The sequence below is a fragment of the Haliaeetus leucocephalus genome, unplaced genomic scaffold (assembly GCF_000737465.1).
Source record: "Haliaeetus leucocephalus isolate CR32 unplaced genomic scaffold, Haliaeetus_leucocephalus-4.0 Scaffold687, whole genome shotgun sequence".
Classification (NCBI taxonomy): domain Eukaryota; kingdom Metazoa; phylum Chordata; class Aves; order Accipitriformes; family Accipitridae; genus Haliaeetus; species Haliaeetus leucocephalus.
Genome location: NW_010973123.1, coordinates 3,981,770 through 4,001,768, shown reverse-complemented (window position 1 = coordinate 4,001,768; position 19,999 = coordinate 3,981,770). Strand labels below are relative to the sequence as shown.

The window sequence follows — 19,999 nt, the reverse complement described above, 5'->3', positions numbered from 1 at the left end:
TGTGCTTTGCAGGATGCAATTTGGACAGGAGCAGGTCTGCATTTGCTCTGTGTTTTTCTTTCCTATCTCATGGGCTGGATTGGCTTTTTTGAGGAAAGGGGGGGCTGTGATTTTGCTTTGTTTTTCCCACCTCTGTGCTTTAGCTGTGCATTTATTCTGACAGCTCCATCAGGACAGGGAGTGGCTGCAAAAGCTGCAATAAGTGTCTCTCTCCTCAGCGCTCAGGCTGTCATGATTCCTATTCCACCCCATTTTGGTCTTACGGATTGATATTTAGATTAAAGAGATAAACACAGCCAAGGAGCACTGGGCCCTGACAGAAAGATGAGGACTTCAGATCCGTCAATCACGCTGCTACCTGGTAACTCCCTCCTCCCTTTCCCTTTATTTACAGAGCTGGATTGATAAGAATATTTAACAGGAACAAGGAGTGCAAGCATATTTTTACTTTTTAAAAAAACCAAGAAGCATGCAGGAAGAGGTCAAGCCATTCATGTTTAACTTTCCAGGCAATTTGGAATTGTCTGCTTTGATTATTTAACTATTTACTGTTTCACGTATTTGCAGTTTTCCTCTCCTCTTGCAGATAAAGGATTCAATTTTCTTTTAAGCAGTGGGGAAATTGGAAGAGATTTTGTTCTGTTTAAGCATAGCCGGAGTCGGAGCACTTGGGGTGATTGAGAACAACAAGATCAATTAAGATGCTAATGGGGAGGGCGAGCTCCCCAGGGGAGCCAGTGTGGGCCAGGGGAGGGGAGAAGGATTGGAGGGAGGGACAAAGTCCAGGCTTGGCGGGCATCAGAAATTAGCCCCCCCTCTGCCACCTCCCTTCCAAGGCCGAGCCTTGCCCTGGCTCTCACCTGGACCAAGTAAAACCCCGTTATTGCCATGCCCAGGCCAAAGCCTTCCCAGCAAGGATGCACACCCTGTTACTGCTGCCCCAAAGAGAGGTCACATCCTAAGTCCCTCCAGCCTGTGACTGGGAGTCCTCCTCCTGAGCCCATCCTCTGCAACACCCAGCTCTCCCTGGCATTCACGCTCTCCAGCAAGGGCTTTCTGGTACATTTTGCATTCACTTCAAGCAAAAAGAAAGGATGGAATCTGACCTGGGAGTCCTCCTCTCCCAGTGTTTGATTATCCTGTACTCCCCAAACCCATGCGGGAAGGCAGAGGAGGTGCAAACTACTTCTAACATAGGTGCAGTAGGTGACTTACTGCAAAGCAGGAGCAGGACACAAACTCAATCCCCTGAGCAAAATTTAGAGGGTCAGTCAACTGGAAAAGGCTGAGAAACCCTCTGCTATCCTCATGGCAGCATCACGAAATGCTGTCCTACTGACCAGTGATGCCCCGTGAGATGCTGGGCTGCACCACTCTCTGGTCCTAATGCTGGGAGAGCACACCAGGTGCCACAGATGGGGCAGAGAATGGTTTATCTCCCACCTGATTCCCTGCAGAAGCTGAAAGCGTGCTCATTCCTGGAAGCCTTTTCATCCATCCATCAATTTGCAGGGTATTTCCCCACCTCACTCCCTGCTCTGACTGGCTATGTTCCTTACTCCCTGCAAGCTTCCCAAAATCGGGAATGACGTAGGCTTTCCCTGAAGGCTGGTCCACACTGTCACCATCACCACGTGAGAGAGAAAACACAGCTCGGGGTGAGCCCCTTGGCACAGCACCTCACCCACCAGCAGCTCAAAGCTACAGCCAGCTCCTCCGCTATCCTGGGCTATTTCTGTCCCCAGCATTCACTTTTCCTCTAAGAAAAAGGAGAAAGAAAAGCTTTGGAGATCATCAAGAGACAAAAGACAGCAGCAGCTAGGCAGATGTTAGGGGATAGCGGGTGCACTTGGCCAAAGGGATGGAGGGACGCAGGGTGGGGTGAGACCCGAAGGCTGCACAGGCAACCGGAGGAAACCCCCAGGTTTGCAAAGCCCCATCCCACCCGCGTCTGCCACGTGTACTTGGAGTCAGACAAAGCCGGAGGGATGCAACCCTCCCAGGCACCCCAAAGCCACCCCAGGACCGCTGCAAAGCTCCGCGCCAGGATGCGGGAGCCCACGGATAACGACATCCCCGTGCCCCCACCAGCGGCAGGCTGATGGCTGATTGAGAAAGCGATTTGCATTTTAAATAGGTGCTTATTGATGCCTGCAACTCTCCTTCCCAGGGTGGGAAAACTACGTTATTACTTTCTTGTTGACTGGCATTTACAGCTGGCTGGAAAGAAGGGGAAAGAAAATCAGGCCAGGATCGATTTTCCCATCCCCGATGCGAGGCCAAAGAGAGATCGAAGAAGCAGAAGAAAACTGACAGCTGGGTGGTAAAGGAGAGAAACTTTGCCAACCAAATTAAAGGTTGCCTTAATGAGGGGAGTAATGGAAGGTTAATTAGCGCATTTACTTCATTAGGCTCTTACTAACAAGGTTTCTCCTGAGGAAGCGCAGTGGCAGGGAGGGGGAAGACAAGAATCTAGATGAATGGATGTGTTGGGCACAGTGATCAGGGAGGGGACAACCCATGGAGGGTAGCGGAAAAGGACTATTCAGGAATGTGAGCCAGAATATATATATATATTAAAAATAATATATATATATATATGCGTGCACACACACACACACACATATAAGAATACACAGGCTAATGCTTTAGCAAAAAAGACAGAGGGAATGTCTCTTCCCACCCTCCATAAAATTATAATCTGAAAATTATAATCTGAAACTCAGGAAAAAAAAAGGAAAGCGGCATTTTTTAAAGCACAAGACTGCCTTACAGGTTCAGGTTATCAAGTCCCGAGGGAACACGGTGCTTATTTTACCTGCCTTGCTGCATACCACAAGCTACAGAAAATCATTCCCACGCTGAAATCAATGCCTGATGGTTGAATCGGGCACCGTAGTTTATAGTCTGAGGTCTGCAGACTGCTGGAGATGCTCAAACTATTCCCGAGGCTCTGCAAAAGATAACTCTGGAAAGCACACCAGCAGGCTTGCCCAAAAATGTCGTGTGTGGGGGGAACATTTCAAAGCTCTGAAAAGTCTCAGGAACTCCTTCAGACTTCTTGAGGGTGGTTGTCCTGGGGAGAAACCCAGCACCATCCCAGAGCAGAGGGATTTCTGCGTAAGGAGGACACCAAGAGCATGACCTGGTACGGATGGAGGAGGATAAGGTTCCAGGGAGAAGGCAGTCACTAACTCAGCAAGCATTTGGGACAAATCTCTACACAACCATCCCAGAGAGGTGTTAATCTTATTTTTAAAGCGCGGCTGGCCTGAGAGAGGTGCCTGAACGGGCAGCTGGCTTGTCTGACCTGGCCCGAGCAAGGAAGAGCAGGCGGGAGAGCATTGGGGACTGCAGGGATTAATGCCTCTGCTGGGAGAAACTTGTGTGGAGATAGAAGGTGGGCAGCCGGGTAATGCACGCCCCGCAAGCCCCTCTGTGCCCCCACCTCTTCATCCCAGCCATTTGCCAGGGAGCGTGGGCTGGGAGGGAGCCACGAGCAGCCTCCCCAGCTCACTCCTGCTTTGCCGGCCGGCTGATGGAGCCGGCAGCGACCGATCCCAGCCTGCGCAGCCAAGCCAGGCTGGGGCAAATAAAGCAGAGAGGAGGGATCACGGAGCTAGGATTACTTTCCATACTTCCCCGGAGAACCATTTTTCTCCAGTCCCTTCAAGGCAAATCAAATGCATTGTTGTGTTAAAAACAAGTTACTCTTGGTTTGTTTGGGCAATAATGATTTTGATTATCAGAGCTTTTCAGGAGGACTTCGCTGTGCAGATATGTAGTGTATGAGGAGCTTAAGGAGACCTCCCGCCCCTTAATTCTTACCTCCTGCTGGGTTGTCTTAGGCCCTTTCCTCATTCCTCCAGGTCTAGCAAATACATCAGCAATGGAGAGCGAGCCACGTGCCTTCGCCACTGTGCAGATCCCTGGCTTCTGGGGAGCCGGCACCACGCTGACGCCAGCTCACGGCAGCTGCTCTCAAAGCAGCAGCGTCCAAAGGCAGGTTCGGAGGCGCACCGTGCTCTCCGCTCCACGATCACGGCGCTCAGACCCTGCAGCCTCGCAAGGCGGCAGGACCTGGGCACGCCACAGGCGCAGACACACGCTCGCACCTTCCCTGCTCTTCCCAGCCAAGCATCCTCCATCGCATGTGAGGGGCACGGCTGGTGCCGGAGCCCCAGCGCATCACCAAAAGGACAGGAGGGGATGCTGGCCTGAACCCCCCGGCTCCTCTCCCTGTTGGGGAGAGCTTGCTGAAAGCTGGGCTGGGTCTCGGTGACCCCAGAAGCAAGGCCGTGTCTTCATAGCTTCTTCCACCCAAAAAAGTTTCCCAGCTGAAAGCTCCATCTGGTGCCAATGCCTCTCCCCCCTCCCCGGGTCACAGAAGAGCTCCTCACGGGAGCCCCACCACAGCTAATGGGATGCAAGCCCAGGGCACCGCTTTCAAACCCTTCACGCCTGGAAAAGGAAGGAGCAGAGACCTGAGCAACTAGGTCTGATGCCTGACCGGCATCAGTCCTCTTCACAGCCATCGGGTGTGGGACCCTGAGACTTTTCTTTCTGCTCCTGTCTCAGCTGCCGTGCTACACGAGGACTTGCGAAGCAGCGATACTTCTCCCTGCTGCCGGCAACGAGGCAGCTTGGAGCAGGACGGAGAGGAGCAACAGCATGGGGACACATACCTGAGGGCTTCTGCTGCCTCTGGACTCAAACAGGACTAATGGACTGGCCCCACCAGATCCTCCCTACTCCTGGACCTCACCCCCTGCCCAGTGCTCCATCCCAAAGCAGAGGGCATTCCTTCTGGGTCTCCCCCCCTCGCTCCCTGCTCCCACGCAATTGCTGTTCTCCTTGCGGAGGGGATTTGCCTTGGGAACATCACCATTTGTGCCAGACCTTGCTTCCCGCAAGGCTTGTACTGATACTGTTAGATAGTGGCGTGGATGTCGGACCGTGCCCTTTTATCTGTCCCTCCTTCGTCTGCCTATTGATTTGATCCTCTCTGCAATGGATTTATCCTCCATCTGGTCTGAGGTATGTGGACAGGTCTCTAGTCTAACAACTCATCCTCTCCTCCAGCTACTGGGCTTCTCAGCTGCGAGAGACATGGCTGGAGATACTTTCCTCTCTCCTGCTCCTCTTACCCCAGGAGAAAACCAGTAGCTGGGACTTGCTTTGGAAGATGTTCGCTAAACCCATCGCAGACACTGATCGTGGCTGTAGCAGAAGAATGGCCTTTCATCCACCCGAGCACTGTCTTTCCCCAGGGCTTCCTATCGCACACAGCCCCATGCTGGAGCTGGCCCCCTTGCTCACCTCACCTCTCCAGGGCACAGTCTTCCAGCCCGCTCCCCACTATTAGGAAAGCCAGCACCCATCGAAAGCCACTGACTGCCCAGGCAGCACTTGGCTGGGGGGGTCGCAGACCCCAGTTAATTTAGGGCTCACTGTATGTTCTCGCTGCCTCTCATTCCTGGAAGGCATGAAGTTATACTGGTTGCCTGCTTGCTCAAGAAGTGTGAAATTCTTTCTCTGACCTTTTCTGTTATGTTATTAAAAGGCTTCATGGCCAGTTGTTTCAGAAAAAAAATAATATTTCAATATCTGTTGGTAGCTGGGGCAGAACATGCCCATATCTTCAGGCTGAGCTCTGGTCACCTCCCTGCTTTACACCAGCCTTGCAGAAGGAGCGTGCCGCTGTGCAGGACCTCTGAGCCTCTCCAGCCCAGCTTTCCCCTGCACAGCAGGGCCTGGGGCAGGGGAAAAGAGAAGTTTGCATGGGGAGAGGCCACTAACAACTGCAGAGCCCCAGACGGCCTCCTCCTCCCTCCGCTTGGCCGTTGGGTTACAATGCACGTGTAACTCCAAACCGCAGTAATTTATGTTACAGGGCAACCTGGAAGCTTTGACTGGAGTAAGGACCCCTTCATGCTGGTCTCTACAAAAGCAAACACAGAAGCAATCTCTGGCCTAAGGGACTTATCCCATGGGTAAAGAGCATGGAGGCAGGAGAGAAGGCTGCCTTTGGGCATATTGCAGGCTCCCTGCACAGTGCAGGAGCCGTTCCTGTGAAGCCTGGACCCTCCAGATGTCCTCGTGCAAGCAAAAGACTACCTGAATCTATATGATAAATGCCTTTCGTGGACAGATAGAGGGACAGAGGGAATGCAAAATAGAGAACAAAGGGCAGACAAAAAAGTCTTAGAGGGCAGACAAGGCTGCGCTGTGCCAGGGAAGTAACCGAGATTTGCCCGGGAAGCCGTAGGGGCACGTATCCGAGTCCACGCTTCTCTGGGCAAAGGGAAAGAGGCAGAGAGCGGAAAGCAGGCAGCGGCTCTGGGTCCCTGCTGGCTGCCTGCACTTCGGGTTGTTTTACAGTTGATTTATACGTGTAACAGGCAATGTTTCTCTCCTGTCACTGACATTAGGAGCTGAAATGCTGCAGAGACGAATGGCCATTTGTCACCGCAAATGAAGTCTGCTTGCTCTCTTTTTTGCCTTTCCATTTTCAGCTGGCCAAGCAGAGGGCAGTGGGGAAAGGGCGGCAGGGAGGAGCCTGCTTGCTCGGCAGGGCAGGCTCGCTGCTCTTCCCGGGTCACGAAGGAAACCCCTTCCCCTCGCCTACACCCACCCAACCACCCACAGCCAAGGGGCACTAGTGGGGAAGCGCTCGCTGGAAGATGGGCAACCAGCCCAGGGTCTTCTGGGCTGCTGGGAGGAACTTCTCCTCCTTCCCCAGGACGTGGGGCCGGGCAGAAGAGCAGTGATCTCCTATTGCCTTGGCCCCTGCGGTTTTAGCTACGCCCGGCCATCTCCAGCAACGGCTGGTGGGAAGGCTTCTGCCATCCTTCAGCGACCGCTCACCTGGCCCATGCACTCCCCTGTTCATCCCAACCTCATAAACCTCCAGATTTGTCCTTAGCATCCTGGAAACCAATCACCCCTCAAAGCGCGTGGCACAAAACCTGCACTTGCTTGCACAAAGGGGCATTTTGCAGCACCGAGCAAGGGGGGGAGCCCACAAAAGTCTCCTCTCACGAGGACGTCATTCAGCAGCCACCAAAGAACTGGGCACTCCATGTGGCTGGCCAGGCTTTCTTCAAAAACCCATCCCTAACCCCTCTGGGGGAATACCCATAAAGAGCTTCCAGGCAAGCGGAAAAGAAGGAAAAAAAGAAAAGGAGGAATTTCTTAGCAAGGAAAGCAGAGTCATTGTCTGCGGCACGTGGGATAGTTGGAGAGGCACGGCACAGACGGGCAGTGCCACGGAAGCGAGCAGAGGGCTGCATCTCGAAGGTGAGCAGCAGCAGCAGGAGGAGCTGGTACTTTATGAGGGTTGTTAAAAGTTTGGGATCAGCTGGGGGGGCAATCTGGATTTCAGCACTAATTGCATCCATTCTGATTTATCATAGAAGATTCAACTCCTGGCATTTTGCGTTCCCTCCGAAACGCTGGCATAGCTGGAAGTTGGGGAAAGAGGAGCTGCAGTAACAATCTCATTGTTTAGTGTCTGATGGCCTGACTAGCTAAACATCTGCTTGAAATATTAATAACTGTCAGATGGGAACAGCTCGGGGGCTCTATACAGTTTCACACCATCTGTTTGTAGAGTAAACACACTTACGCACAGGCACATACACCCAACCCTTTTGTCAGGGCTTTTATTCTCTAGATCGGCACGCCTGTGCGGATGGGAGAGCAGGGGCTGCGTCCCGGGAGAGCGAGGGCAAGGAGGGGGCCGGGAGGGCAGCCGGAGAGGGAGCCAAGCAAATTCATCTACCACTAATGATAGCGGTAGTAAGGCACTCAAAGCCTAGCAGGGGTGTTGACGCTCCCCGCTTTGATATTTCCCATCCCAGCAGAGCTTTGCTTTCTATTTTGATCATTTTTCAGTGCAGGGTTTTGTTCTGGTTCTTGCTGTGCCCCACACCGGCACTGACATCAACCGACATCGCCCTCGCGCCCTGGGAAATGTTTCTTCTCGCCAGGGATTTTGGGTGGTCCCACCAACCCACACGGAAGGGATGAGCCCTAGGGAAATACTCTGCTATCATCACCACCTCTGTCTGCTGCACCACCGTTCTGCTGCCAGCCATTTAATACCACACTCTGCTAAATACAATCATTTCCCTCTTTTTCCACCCTTCACCCTTTTATTAGCTCAAATGACCTTGATTTAGTTGAGGAAGATGATGCTTCCAAACAGGGCAGTGAGAAAACCCACACTGAAAGATAAATGTCGGGCGTTTACTCTCACCGATGAAGTGACCAAGTTCAGTAGTACCAGAGCATCTTTTCCCATAAGTAAGGTAAGCAAGAGGCAGTGAATATGTAAAGGGACACAAGCCATGTACACAACTGAAATACTCAGTGGATCCCATGCAGCGAGGAGGAGGGAGAAGCAAGACCGTGACCACTGGGATCAGTATCTGCAGGAGAAGCTGCTGTCTGCAATGAGGCCTTTTAGCGCAGGACTCTCCTCGAGTTCCACGTGTGGTGGAAACCACACGCACATCTCCCAGAGACCAGGAAAGGCCGAGACGTCTGCTCCAAAAGCCCACGGGAGGACTACAGTCCACCCCACCACCAGCATCTCCCACCACTCTCTTACCGGGTTTCCCAGCCCATCCCTTGGTGACGGGCACCACGGAGCCACATGCACGCCAAGGGCTTGGCAAAGAGAGCCAGGATGCTCCTACTCACGTGGACCTGGAGGATGGTGGTGCCCACGGTGGTGTTCTCGAAGAGGCTGATGTTGTACAGGGCCTTGCTGAAAATGGGGCGGTTGTCATTCTCGTTGATGAGGTTAATCTTCACGCGTGCGAAGCCGACGTGGTCCGGGACGCTCTCATTTGCAAAGAGCTGGGCAGAGAGAGGAAGCGAAGGGGTGGGTTGGAGACACTGTTGGCGAAGCTTGGGAGAGTTATCTATTCTTCCTTAATGGAGAAAATAATGCTTTCCCGAGCTCCCTCACCAGATGAGCCAGCTCAGTGCTAACCACCAAAGCATGGATGCTCAAAAAAAAAAAAAAATAGAAAAGAGCCCCTTCTCTCTCCTGGGAGCTGCTCAACTCTGGATGGCCTCAGCCCTTGGGCGAGCCAAACATCCTTCACCACCTGCCCCAAACAGACCCAGCCTCTGCCTGGCAAACTGGAGAACCAGGATCTGCCACCCCACTGCAGCCTGGAGCAAGGGTAGGAAGGCTTCTGCTCATTTTTCTCCACTGACGCATGAAAGCCCCTCTGCCAGGACTAACACCGCTGGTGTGGTATGAGCCTGCTTTGCCTTCCTTGAGAATTTACAGCTCAGGCAGAGAGCGGGACAAAGCTGGAGCAGGAGGCTGGGGAGAGCTTTGGTGCCTGATAGGTGCACTTAAAACAAAGTTTTAGCTCTATAAAGCTTTTACAGCCCTGTGACATAGCAAGGGGGAAAGCACTCTGCTTAAGCTCTTGCAGCTGAGCCTTTGGATGTTGGAAAGAGAGAGAAGGCGCAGAGCAAATCTCTTCCCCACCTCCTCCTTTTCCTTTATTATTATTTCCCTTTTTTGGCCATTTTATAACGCTCCGGAGTTTCATAGTGTGGATTAGAGAGAGGAAGAGAGAAGCCTGGTTAATTGTCACTCTTAAAAATATGGACGTCTCATAGAGCAGAAGGGCGCAGCCTCACCGAAAATTCGTAGCGAGGAATGGTCTCAAAGTCCAGCGGCACTGCCACGCGGACGCGGATGTCCGCCTTCCCCTGGATGGAGGTCGGCGAGATGATGAAGTGGTTGGAGTTGTTGCCTACCAGGTAAACCTCGAAAATGCTATTGGGTCCCTGGGAAAGGAGAGAGGAAGGTTGACAGCCACAAAGGAGGAAGGACCCGGCACAGCCGCGGGGTAAGGCTGCGGGCACCCAGGGCCAGCCTGGGGGTGAGCGTAGGACAAAAGCACCGACCCGACTGCAAAGCCTGTGCATCAGGTGCAAAGCTGCTAATGCCAGCAGCTTGGGCACAGCCCTTTGCCTTCAGACATGTAAAAATGCAATTACCAGAGACACAGGGGAGTGTTTCTCTGCTTGGGCTTGGTTAACCGAGGCATAGGGTTCGGCACCAACCTTAAGCACTCTTTGTTGCATTTTATTACGCTTACTGAGTTACAATGCATGTGATTTCTATAAATCTTCTTTTCATGTGCACTCATTTTATACAAAATCCATGTGCACATGAAAGGAATGCAACCCTGGGATGAACCTGCACAGCACACAGCTGGAGGGAAAATCCTTTTACTGTTTCAAGATCCACATACCGCACAGGGTATCACACACCGGGATTTCATTGCCTCGTGCTGGGGAGCACAGTGTGAATGCCTCTCCTGTGCAGCGGGCTCTTTCCAGTAAGATGCCTCAAACTGGGAACTGGAAAACCCATCCTCTCCCAAGACCTGGTCAGCAAAGCAGCAAGACCACCGACATACCGACAGCAGCATTTTAGGACCCTCGCTCCGGGTCCGGCACCCCTTCCCAAAGCACAACCCAGCAGAGCACGTGAAAAACAAGTTCAGAAGCTGCCAGAGCCGAATTTCCAATTTTCCCCGAATGACCTCCCTCCTATCAGAAAAAGGGACCAATTAAATGCACGAAGGGGCACTAATAGCAAAAGCTGGCTAAGCGTGACCGCTGAGAGCCAGCGACACGAGCAGAATCCCCGCTTGCCCTCCTCCTCGCACCCCCCAGCAGCCCGTGGAGCGGGGGGCAAGCTGAGCACCTCTGCTAGAGCCCGCGGCAGGAGCAAGCCCCGAGGGCACCCACGGAGCCACACGAGCCAGCCCCGAGGGCACCCACCGCCTCAGGAGCCCGGCAATGGGTGATGGAGAGCAAGCATCCCTACAGAGGGAACAAAAAGGACCCATCTCGGGGCAGACTTAGCTCCTTCCAAAAACTCTTCTGCTGGCAAGCTGGGAAGTGGCAATCCCGGCATGAGAGAAGGATGCTCCCTAACACCGGTATGCAGCCTGGGAAGGAGGGAGGGAGCAGAGGGTATGGAAAATGGCAGGGGGAAGCATCACTCCCCAAGTTGTTATTTCTCACCCTATCCTTACGATGCCAATTTATAACAGATGATCATTTTCCACCAGTGACAAAAAGCCATTTCACTGAGGAATTTCTGCCCAGCTCTGTTGCCAAGACCTCGGTGTCTCTCCCAGGGCCCTCCCTGCAGTACACGAAAGCACCTTTCGTGGCGGCGAGATGTGAAGGATTTTCTTGGAAGCCAGAGGAGAGAGTTTGTTGGAGGCATGAGATAAAACTTGAAACATCAAAAGAAACCCAAGTATTTGTGGGAAGAGAACCAGGTGGATTAATTCCCCTCCAGCTGGTGAAGGAGATCAGCCTCCAGATACCCACCATCCCTAATTAGCAGCCCCTCGAGTGCCTCAGTCTCCCCACGTGAGGTCTGGAGAAGGGGAATACATCTGCTTCTTGGGAGGGCTGCTGCGAGTTGCCATTCATATATTTATTCGGCTATTTATTTTTTTGTTTCTGCCCCCATGCTGCTTTCCTTGCTCCTGGTTCCCAGAGCCTGTGAACCCCCTGCGGATGGCTGAAAGCAAATCTGAATATTCAAATTGTTATCAGCTGCCCAGCAGAAGGGGCTGGCTCAGCCCGGCTCACAGCTAGTAGCCCCCTCTCCGGAGGAAGCCACGGGGAGCTGCTTACATTTTCCTCACCCCTTCCTACCTTCTCCTGCCACCCACAGCAAACAACAGATCTGAAACGTGTTCGTGAAGGAGAAAAACAAGCGCTGTCTCCCCAGGCTCGCTAAAGTCCCGGTGCGCAGTGGTGGGCTCACGGCCGAGCATCATCTCTTTGCAGTGCTGAGGATGAGCGCGGGATATGTATGGGTGTGCTATCGGTGCACAACCTGTTTTACCTGCTCATTTTCCTGCTCCAACCCCTTACCCACCAGCTCCCGTACTGCTCGAGTTTTTTCCCCATCGCTGAAAAGAAATTGGCTCCTCTGCCTTCCTTTAGAGGCATAAATGAACGAGCAGCCTGCCAAAGCTTAGCAACCCTACAATAATAAACCTGTCTGCGTGCACCCTCCATCCGAAACAAATTGAGCCATAAAGAAACGGGCTTCGGAGGAAAGTTCGCTATTGCACAAAGCCGGGACACGGCCGCACGTCTCCCAGCTCATCGCATCCCGTGCCAGCGCGCGGGGCCAGCGCTCGCTGCGGCTCGACTCTGCTGCCCGCTGCCTCCTTCCCGGCAATCAAACCTCTTCCCAGCCGTAGCCGACGCCGCAACTGATGGAAATTTCATGTCAATTCAGCTAAAAGACAATCGTAGCTGCAGTTGGGCGTAATTATTACTTTGTTCTTCGTGTGTGTATTTCTCGGAGCGTGTAATAGGAGCCACATCGTGTCCCTGCTGCCACAATGCCGGCATCAACCTCATGCCGATACCTGACTTCCAAAAAAGCGACCGCTGACTGATCTACCCCAAATGCTTCATATTTGAACCATTTGTGATGGACCTGTTTGCCAGCCCCACGTGCCCAATATCTGTCTTAAATTCCAGGGGGCTGGAGCAGAGGGGTGACCGTCCCTGGACACAGCTAGCACAGCACGGACTGGCAGGCAAAGGCAGAAGCTCAGGTGTGAGACTGTGAGATGGTAGGAGGTGGGTACGTGTGTCCCTCCAAAAGTCCCAGGCACCACGTGGGACCTGCTCATGCACCTGCTATGAATCGTGGCCAAAAGTCTGCTCTCCCAACCCGCAAGACGTGCTCACAGGGCATGGCTCGCCACAAGTCAGGGAATCCCTTCTCATATCAGGAGACCAGAAGCAGCCACATCAGCTGTTGCAGCTTTGACTGAGGATGCATCATAAGCTTTATCCCTGCTTTTTCCCCCAGCGTTGCCCACTGCCTTCATCCATCACTCCTGCTCCCACCCAGCCCCTTCCCCATGGGAGCACCCATGGAAACGCTTCAGAAATTATTCAACCTTCTACCAGCCAAAGCAAGTACTTAGCATCGCTTAGCAATGACTACATTAAAACTCAAAGTAAAAAAAACAACCCCAAACCCCTAGACAAGCAAACAACCCCTTCCTCAACCATACCACTCCCTGAAATCACCGAGGTGCCCAGGTAGATTGATGGCCTGCAATCATTTTCAGCACAAAGCGAGCTAGATTTAGGAAAAGCAGCCTGGGATCCTCAGTTTTCTTCTCTTCATGCTGACTCAGTACAGGGCTGCCTTCGGTCCCCTCTACCCTAGCTCAGCTGCAGCTTGCTTTTCCAAAATGGAGAGCCCCGCCTTTCCAAAGCACAAAATTCAGTGTAACTCCAGCTTTCCTCCCAGCCACTTTCTAAGCACGGGCTATTACCTACAAAAAGCTGAGGAGTGTTTAATATCCCTCATTCTGGCAAGTTTGCAAAGAAAGGAAAGTGCTGAGAGTTCAGGAGTGGTGGAGGAGGACAGAAAAAAAAAAAGAGAGGTTTTTTTTTTTTTAAAAAAAGCAATTAGTACCTCTTTGTACGGCTTGGATACCTTATGCCTGGTTCTAGTTAGTCAGAGACAAATAATGCTTAATCCTTCCTTTGAAAACACAAGGCATAAAGAGGTTTATTCTCTCCACCCACTTGAAGGCATTTAACTCGAGTGCTCTGAATAGCCTCTCCATAGTTGCCTGCCTCTCTCCCCCTGCCCAGCCAGCCAGCTCAGGCTCCCAGCACCCGTTGCTTGCCCAGCACCCATTGCCGACCCAGCACCCAAGCACGACAACATCAATAACCCTTTTGAGGGCTCGCTGGGCACGGGCGCTTGCCCCCTCCATCCCTAAGGACCTTACTGTGGTCACAGGTGATGCAGGATGCCTGGAGCAAAACGCTCCCCAGCATTTCTGATCCTCCTTTCCACACTGGCATCGCTTTTCTCACATCTTTTTGTCTGTCCTAAGTGTCAGCCCTTGCCCGCGCCCCCCCTCCCGGAGGAGTTTTCTCCTTCCCTGCTCTCCCCAGGTTATCTGCTGAATTCCACACACGCTTGCACAGACGGGATCAATCCGAGGCTGCCTCGCCTTCAGCTTATCTCTGCTCCAAATGATTGATTTTCCCTCTTTAAGGGTAATTTGCTGGTGAATTCCATGTATTGCAAAAACCCCTGTGAAATCTAATTCAGCCCGACTGGCAGCTGGCACTTTTGGGAGAGAATACTCAAGCGCCGTCAATTCCCCTTACAGTTCCTTGCCGTGTAGATCATATTTATAGTGCACGTGTCTGTCATATGCATATATATGCTACGGATGATTCATATATTGCACCTGCACACGCATGGGCACATACAAAATCCCTACACGAGTCTCTGATGTAGCTTTATGCAACAAATACCGTGTATTCCCATGGCCTGGATTTTCTTTTTTTAAAGTCCCCATTTATCTTCCTCAATATGCTTATTTTGGAGAATTGCTTCAAAATTATTTTAAAATGTCAGACCATCATACTTGTGCTTTATACAGCTTCTGCCCTTTTCTTCCTCTTCAGTCAACCGTGTCAAGGAAAATCAAGTGAAAGCCACGGTAGAAGAGCTGGTTTCTCTGGCGTGCCCTGGGAAAGTACGCTGCCGCTTCTCTTAATATACCTTTGTGGATCTTGCAGTGATAGGAAGCTCAAATGGGGGATGCCCTGCTCCTTTTCCTGCATGGCCAAACCCTTGCCTTCTCCCCAAAATACCGCATCAAGCCACCACGCTGTAAAATACCAGCATATCCAGAAAGGATATCCATGTCCCCCACCTCAGCCAGCCTTGGAGCTGATGAGCCTGCGCTAACCAGCCCTCCAAATTAACGCAAACTTGTTCCACAGCTCGGGGCTTTTGCTCTCAACCTGGAAACCAACCTTGCTGCAAAAGTAGGTAATTCAAGGCTTTAATATTCCGTCTCATACACAGGATTTATTCGTCCCTGCTGATCTAGCGCAACGTGAATGAAAGGAGAATCCAAACCCAGCCTGGGAGTGTATATACATACTGGTCTTCGGTGGTGTCCAGTTGAGTGTAGGCTCAGTCTAAATATGGGGAAACTTTCACAGATTTTCATAAACAGCTCTCAAACGGCTTTGGAAAGGTATTCAATTGGTTTGCTGTCTATCTGGCAGAGAGAGAAACTCAGCTGCACAGTGGTTAATGCTTTTTTCTTGCTTCATAGAAGGCCGGGTCCAAAACCCTGTGCAAACCCTGTGTATCGAGTTCTCCTGCGTTCAAGTGTTTTCGATAGAGAATGCAAAAAGACGAGCCGTAGAGAATGCAAAAAGAAAAGCCAGCACACCCGGTTGAACACCTCTTGGCTGCATCCTCAATCCACATCTGGGGTCAGCTCAGCTCAATCTGGGTGCATCCTCCTGAGATGCTCCCCATGCCACCTCGCACCCCCAGCCACCTCCTCTTGGAGCAAGACCGTGACCAAGTTTGAGGGACGGCAGCTGGGAGTTTGCAAGGGATAGACTCAGAGGAACTGTTTTCTCCTTGGAGGCACCAAGCTTAGGTACCTTGTCGGAGATGTTAATGCCAGCCGAGCTCCAGAAAGGCGCTTAAACACAGAGGTAAATTCAAGCGCATGCTTTCAAGCGTGGTCTTGTGTGCAATGTAAATACATTTTTAAGTGCTTTGCTGAATCGTTTAATCTAACTCCTTCAAAAAGCAATCATTTAAGTTTGTGCAAAACACACCAGAAGAAAGAAAGACCAAAACCCCACCATTTAAAAAGGCCACGTGGGCCTGGTTACAAAACACCTTCTGGTTTAATGGCCTTGGCAGCCTACGCAGTGTGTTTTAAGGGCCAGACCCACGTGAAACCCCTTTCCCCAGCTCTACAAAGACAAAACCGGGGTGCGACGGCAGGCAGGTTCCCCGAGGCCGCCCAACTCCACAGGACTCCTGCGTGGGGCAAGGTTCAGGCGTGGGCTGCTCCATCCAAGTAGGACCTCAACAAGCGTGGGGGCTGAAGGAACAGCTTCAAAATTTGCTGGAGGGGCCAGAACAAGGGTGGATGGCTTGGATCCAGAAAGAAACCGACCTGCCAAGGGGCTTTCCCAGGACTTAACGACATAGGTTGGGAGGCAGGAGACAAAACTCAAGTAAAATGATCTTCCTGAAGACTCTAGCTTTGATTTCACATGTCTCTATCCATCTGCTCTCATTTATTTATTTAGCTGCTCTCCCCGGAGACATGTATAATTCTCTTCTTGTTTTCCTTTGCCCCTTACACAAATGAATCGTGTCATCTCCAGCATGAAGGCCGTGCTGGCAAAATAGCTTTTGTCAGCCACGTCCTCAGTCGCATCCCTGCCTGAAGACCTCGGTCCTCATCATCCCATCCCTCCACCCCTGCACCCACAGAGAGCTGAGAGAGCCTGGTGCCATCTCAACCTCAAATCCAGATGGTTTGTAGAAGCCTCGCAACTCTCATGAGGTACTTGAGCATCGAAAATATCACCGTCAGGCAACTATCTTCCCTTTCTGTAAGTGTTTTACTGAAAGTTTGGGGGTCTTGTGACTTCTATAAATACACTGCCTGGGAAGCAGTGCTAGAACAAGCCTGGCTGCGGATGCAGTCCCACTTCTATCTCATATACATCTTTTTCACAACCTGGGTATCCTCTCACCATTTTTTTCCCCCAAAGTGCTACCTTGATGGTTAATCCATTTGCAAGCACCCACAAGGGGAAATAAGAAAGATCCACCGCAGGATAATGTAGAAAAAAAAAACCAATTGCTTATAACTTTCCTCCCTCCAGATATTCCGAGACATCAGCTCTCTTGTGCTTCTTATCAGTGAAAATAATGCTACGGTCAAAGCAATCCAGGCTAATATGACAGTCTCCAAAGACACGTACCGTAAAACTCCTTCAGACTCCCTTAGTGCAAGAGGTCCTCTCAGCAGTTTTAAAAATCTCAGCCAATTCTTTTGGGGAAATCTCAGGAAGTTAAAGAAATACATCAAAAGAATGAGTCTATTTTTTGCTGGCGTGATTGGGAAGGCAAGGCTATTTTTTATTCTCCCATTTTAAAATTAGCAAGGCTGAAAAGTGAATTCTTGAATGGGAGTCACTCCAGTAAAATGAGCTTTTAACCAGAAATAATGACAGATTCTTCATCCTTCTGGCACAAACAGGAGTGTTACAATGCCCTTCAAGAACGGATCTGCTGACATCTCTCAGAAAGCACGACAGCGGCTCTATTCAGAAACTATCCTAAGCATCTGTCATATCCATATCTTCTTTATTAGCAATTGACATTTTCAAGAAAAAACAGTCTCTTTATCTGCTTAATAGCTCATCTGCACCTCTTCAGGCTGAAGTCATAACTCTTGGATGGTGACATCATGTCACAAGTAGATTATTAGTTCTGTGTCATAATCACTTCACATGAAAAAAATGGGGTTTCTGGGTGGCTTTACGAGACACGGTGGACTCCACCCAGGGCTGGGGAAAAGCAAATCCATCATTTCATCCAGAAAAGGCATCTTAGAAGATGACCCACTGGGATTTTGGTGGGGAGGGGGAGATGTTCCTTTCATATTCCTTGGTGCTATCACAAGCATCAGGAAAACATCCTGATATTACCATTTATTCTGACAACCCCTCTCCCCTTGTCTCTCACTTGGCCTGAAGAAGAATAGGGATGGTAGCAGCCTGTAGCCAGAGCCTTTCCGAGGGATTTTGGAAAGTTCACCATGAGGTGTCAGCACTTGTTTGAAGCAGACACCACACAGCGTGGCGGGGTTGGAGGGTACCGGCACACAGAAGCAGCCAGACGTGAACTGCACAAGTCGAATAATCAGAGTAATTGAAGGCTGCAAGCCCAAGGCTGGAAAACATGCTGCAATCCCTACGTGGCATGGACCGGCGCGTAACAAATACAAGCTCCATTAACACAAGGGAGGAACAAGCCTCCAGTGCTCCCGGCTCGTCTGCGGTGATGAACTGGTATCCCAGTCCCCGCCATGCTTCTTCCAGCCCCTCGCTAGCGGGTATCTCTTACCTCCTCCCTGATAGCAGCGGGACCCGTCCCCACTGGGGCAGAAAGCCCAGAGGTCCTTTCTTTCCCCTCCCTGGCAGGTCCCCTGGGAGCCCAGCAGAAAACCTCCTCCCTTTCTAAAACAGACCAGCAAAGGACTGCCCAACAAGACCCCTCAGAAGCGGGCGAGAATCAGCATCCCACGCAATCCTATTTTCTGGCTCTCAGTGGCTGTGCCATCCTGACTGCATTAAAGCACATGCTGTGCCTGCGCTCTGGGGAGGGCACCTGCGTTCGGGGTACCGAGCAAGCAGAGCAACGGCAGCAGTAAGAGCTGAAAAAGTGGGTATCGGGACATAACCATGCACGTCATCACAGGTTCATCAGTGACTTAGCCTTCCCTGCACCCCCAAAACCCCACCAGTGCTACCCTACAAAGGATGGACAGAAGCGCCCGTGGCAGGGGATACCTCACCTCGTCTTTGTCCTGCACCTGGATGAAGAGGGGAAGGGCAAAGCCCACCTGGGCCAGTTCTGGGATGGCCACGCTGTACTCCGAGCTGTTGAACTCGGGTGCGTTGTCATTGATGTCAATGACTAGGATGTTGAAGGTGGTGGTGACGGTGGCATTAGACGGTGTGCGGTCATCGTTCAGCTCTGTCCCCTGCAAGGAGACAAAACAACAGGGCAGCCTTTATTTTTCAAAGAATAAACGCAGAAGTATTTTTCAAAAAATTTATATAAAAGAAGGTGCGCGTGCTGTGATTAGAGACTCTTGCAGCTTTTACTTCCTCCACTTTGCCAAGGAAGGATGCTCAGTCGGTTCTGCCATTGCCCCTTAACCTTGAGCACCTTTCCACACTGCTGACCCATTAACACAGACAGATATTGACCCAGCTCTTCCATCACCCATGCTTCAGACCCACAGCACCCTTGCAAACCTTCCCAGGGGATTAACATTTCCCTTGGGATGGCTGTGGCCAAGTTCTCCTTTGCCCCTGTCATGCAACAGGTTGTCAGAGTCACATTAGGGGATGAGTAGGTGATTTCCCTGCCATAAGCATTTAAACCAAAAAATTGCCTTGTGAGATGTGGGGGACAGACCTCAAAATAAGGGACACCATGAGGGAGCAAGGAGCACTCCTGTTTTCTCCTCTGCCATCTCCTGAGGTGGAACCAGGAGCAGGCAGCTAACCACCCCGGTACTACCGAAGGGACAGAAAACTAGGGCAACAGAGAAAAACAAGATTTAGACCTTAAAATAGGTTTGGCAACATGTGTCTAAATACAGAGCTGAGTCATGACTCCGTATCACACCTCTGTCTCAAGAAGGACTTTAATTTAGCTTTCCCAAAATGTAAGAGCGCAGATTTTATTGCCAGAGAAGCAAGACTTGTGAAACAGCCTTTTCAAGCAGAGTCCCTCCTCTTGTCCTTTGGATAATCTTGCTTTGCTGTGGGCACAGAAAAGCAACATTAACACGACCCACACGGCTCATTGCTATTCACCGCTTCTGCACACAACAGCAGAACAGGCTGATCCGAACAAGGAGCAATCCAGCTGTATTTTCACTGCGTGCTCCAGGACGAGAGCAGCAGAGAACATTTTGGGTCCTGGGGATGCAGGACACTGAGAGCTGGCATTTGCAGGAGGATGCAAAGTTTGTGGGGAGAGGAAATAAAAATCTATCAGATCAACAGAATATAGTTGGAACTCCATTATCATGCAGGCAGGAAAACAGGCAAGTTTTCAGATTCACAAACCTTTCCAAGATTAAACAGATATTTTTGTCCCTATTAAAACCAGACAATCCTCCCTCTCTTGATTTCTACTGAATTGAAACTGTAAAATCCCAAACCAAGAGATACCAGGGACGGATGCGGACATCTTCCCCATGCATAAAGCCCCACAGTACAACCTGTGCCTGAGACCAAGAGGGGTAATTCCTTCTCCCTTTGCCCCCCCCCCCCCCCCCCACAGACACGACACAACGACAGG

At 51.3% G+C, this 19,999-nt stretch overlaps 1 protein-coding gene across 1 annotated transcript in view; it reads right to left on the bottom strand.

Moving 5' to 3' along the window:
- CDH23 (cadherin-related 23) overlaps window positions 1-19,999 on the bottom strand; it is a 205,391-nt gene that overhangs the window by 72,713 nt on the left and 112,679 nt on the right. The window contains exons 11-13 of the mRNA XM_010580010.1: window positions 18,477-18,665; window positions 9,670-9,819; window positions 8,707-8,865 (exon numbers count right to left, since the gene is read on the bottom strand). Coding sequence (XP_010578312.1) covers window positions 8,707-8,865; window positions 9,670-9,819; window positions 18,477-18,665 — 498 coding nt within the window. The remainder of the gene's footprint in view (window positions 1-8,706; window positions 8,866-9,669; window positions 9,820-18,476; window positions 18,666-19,999) is intronic.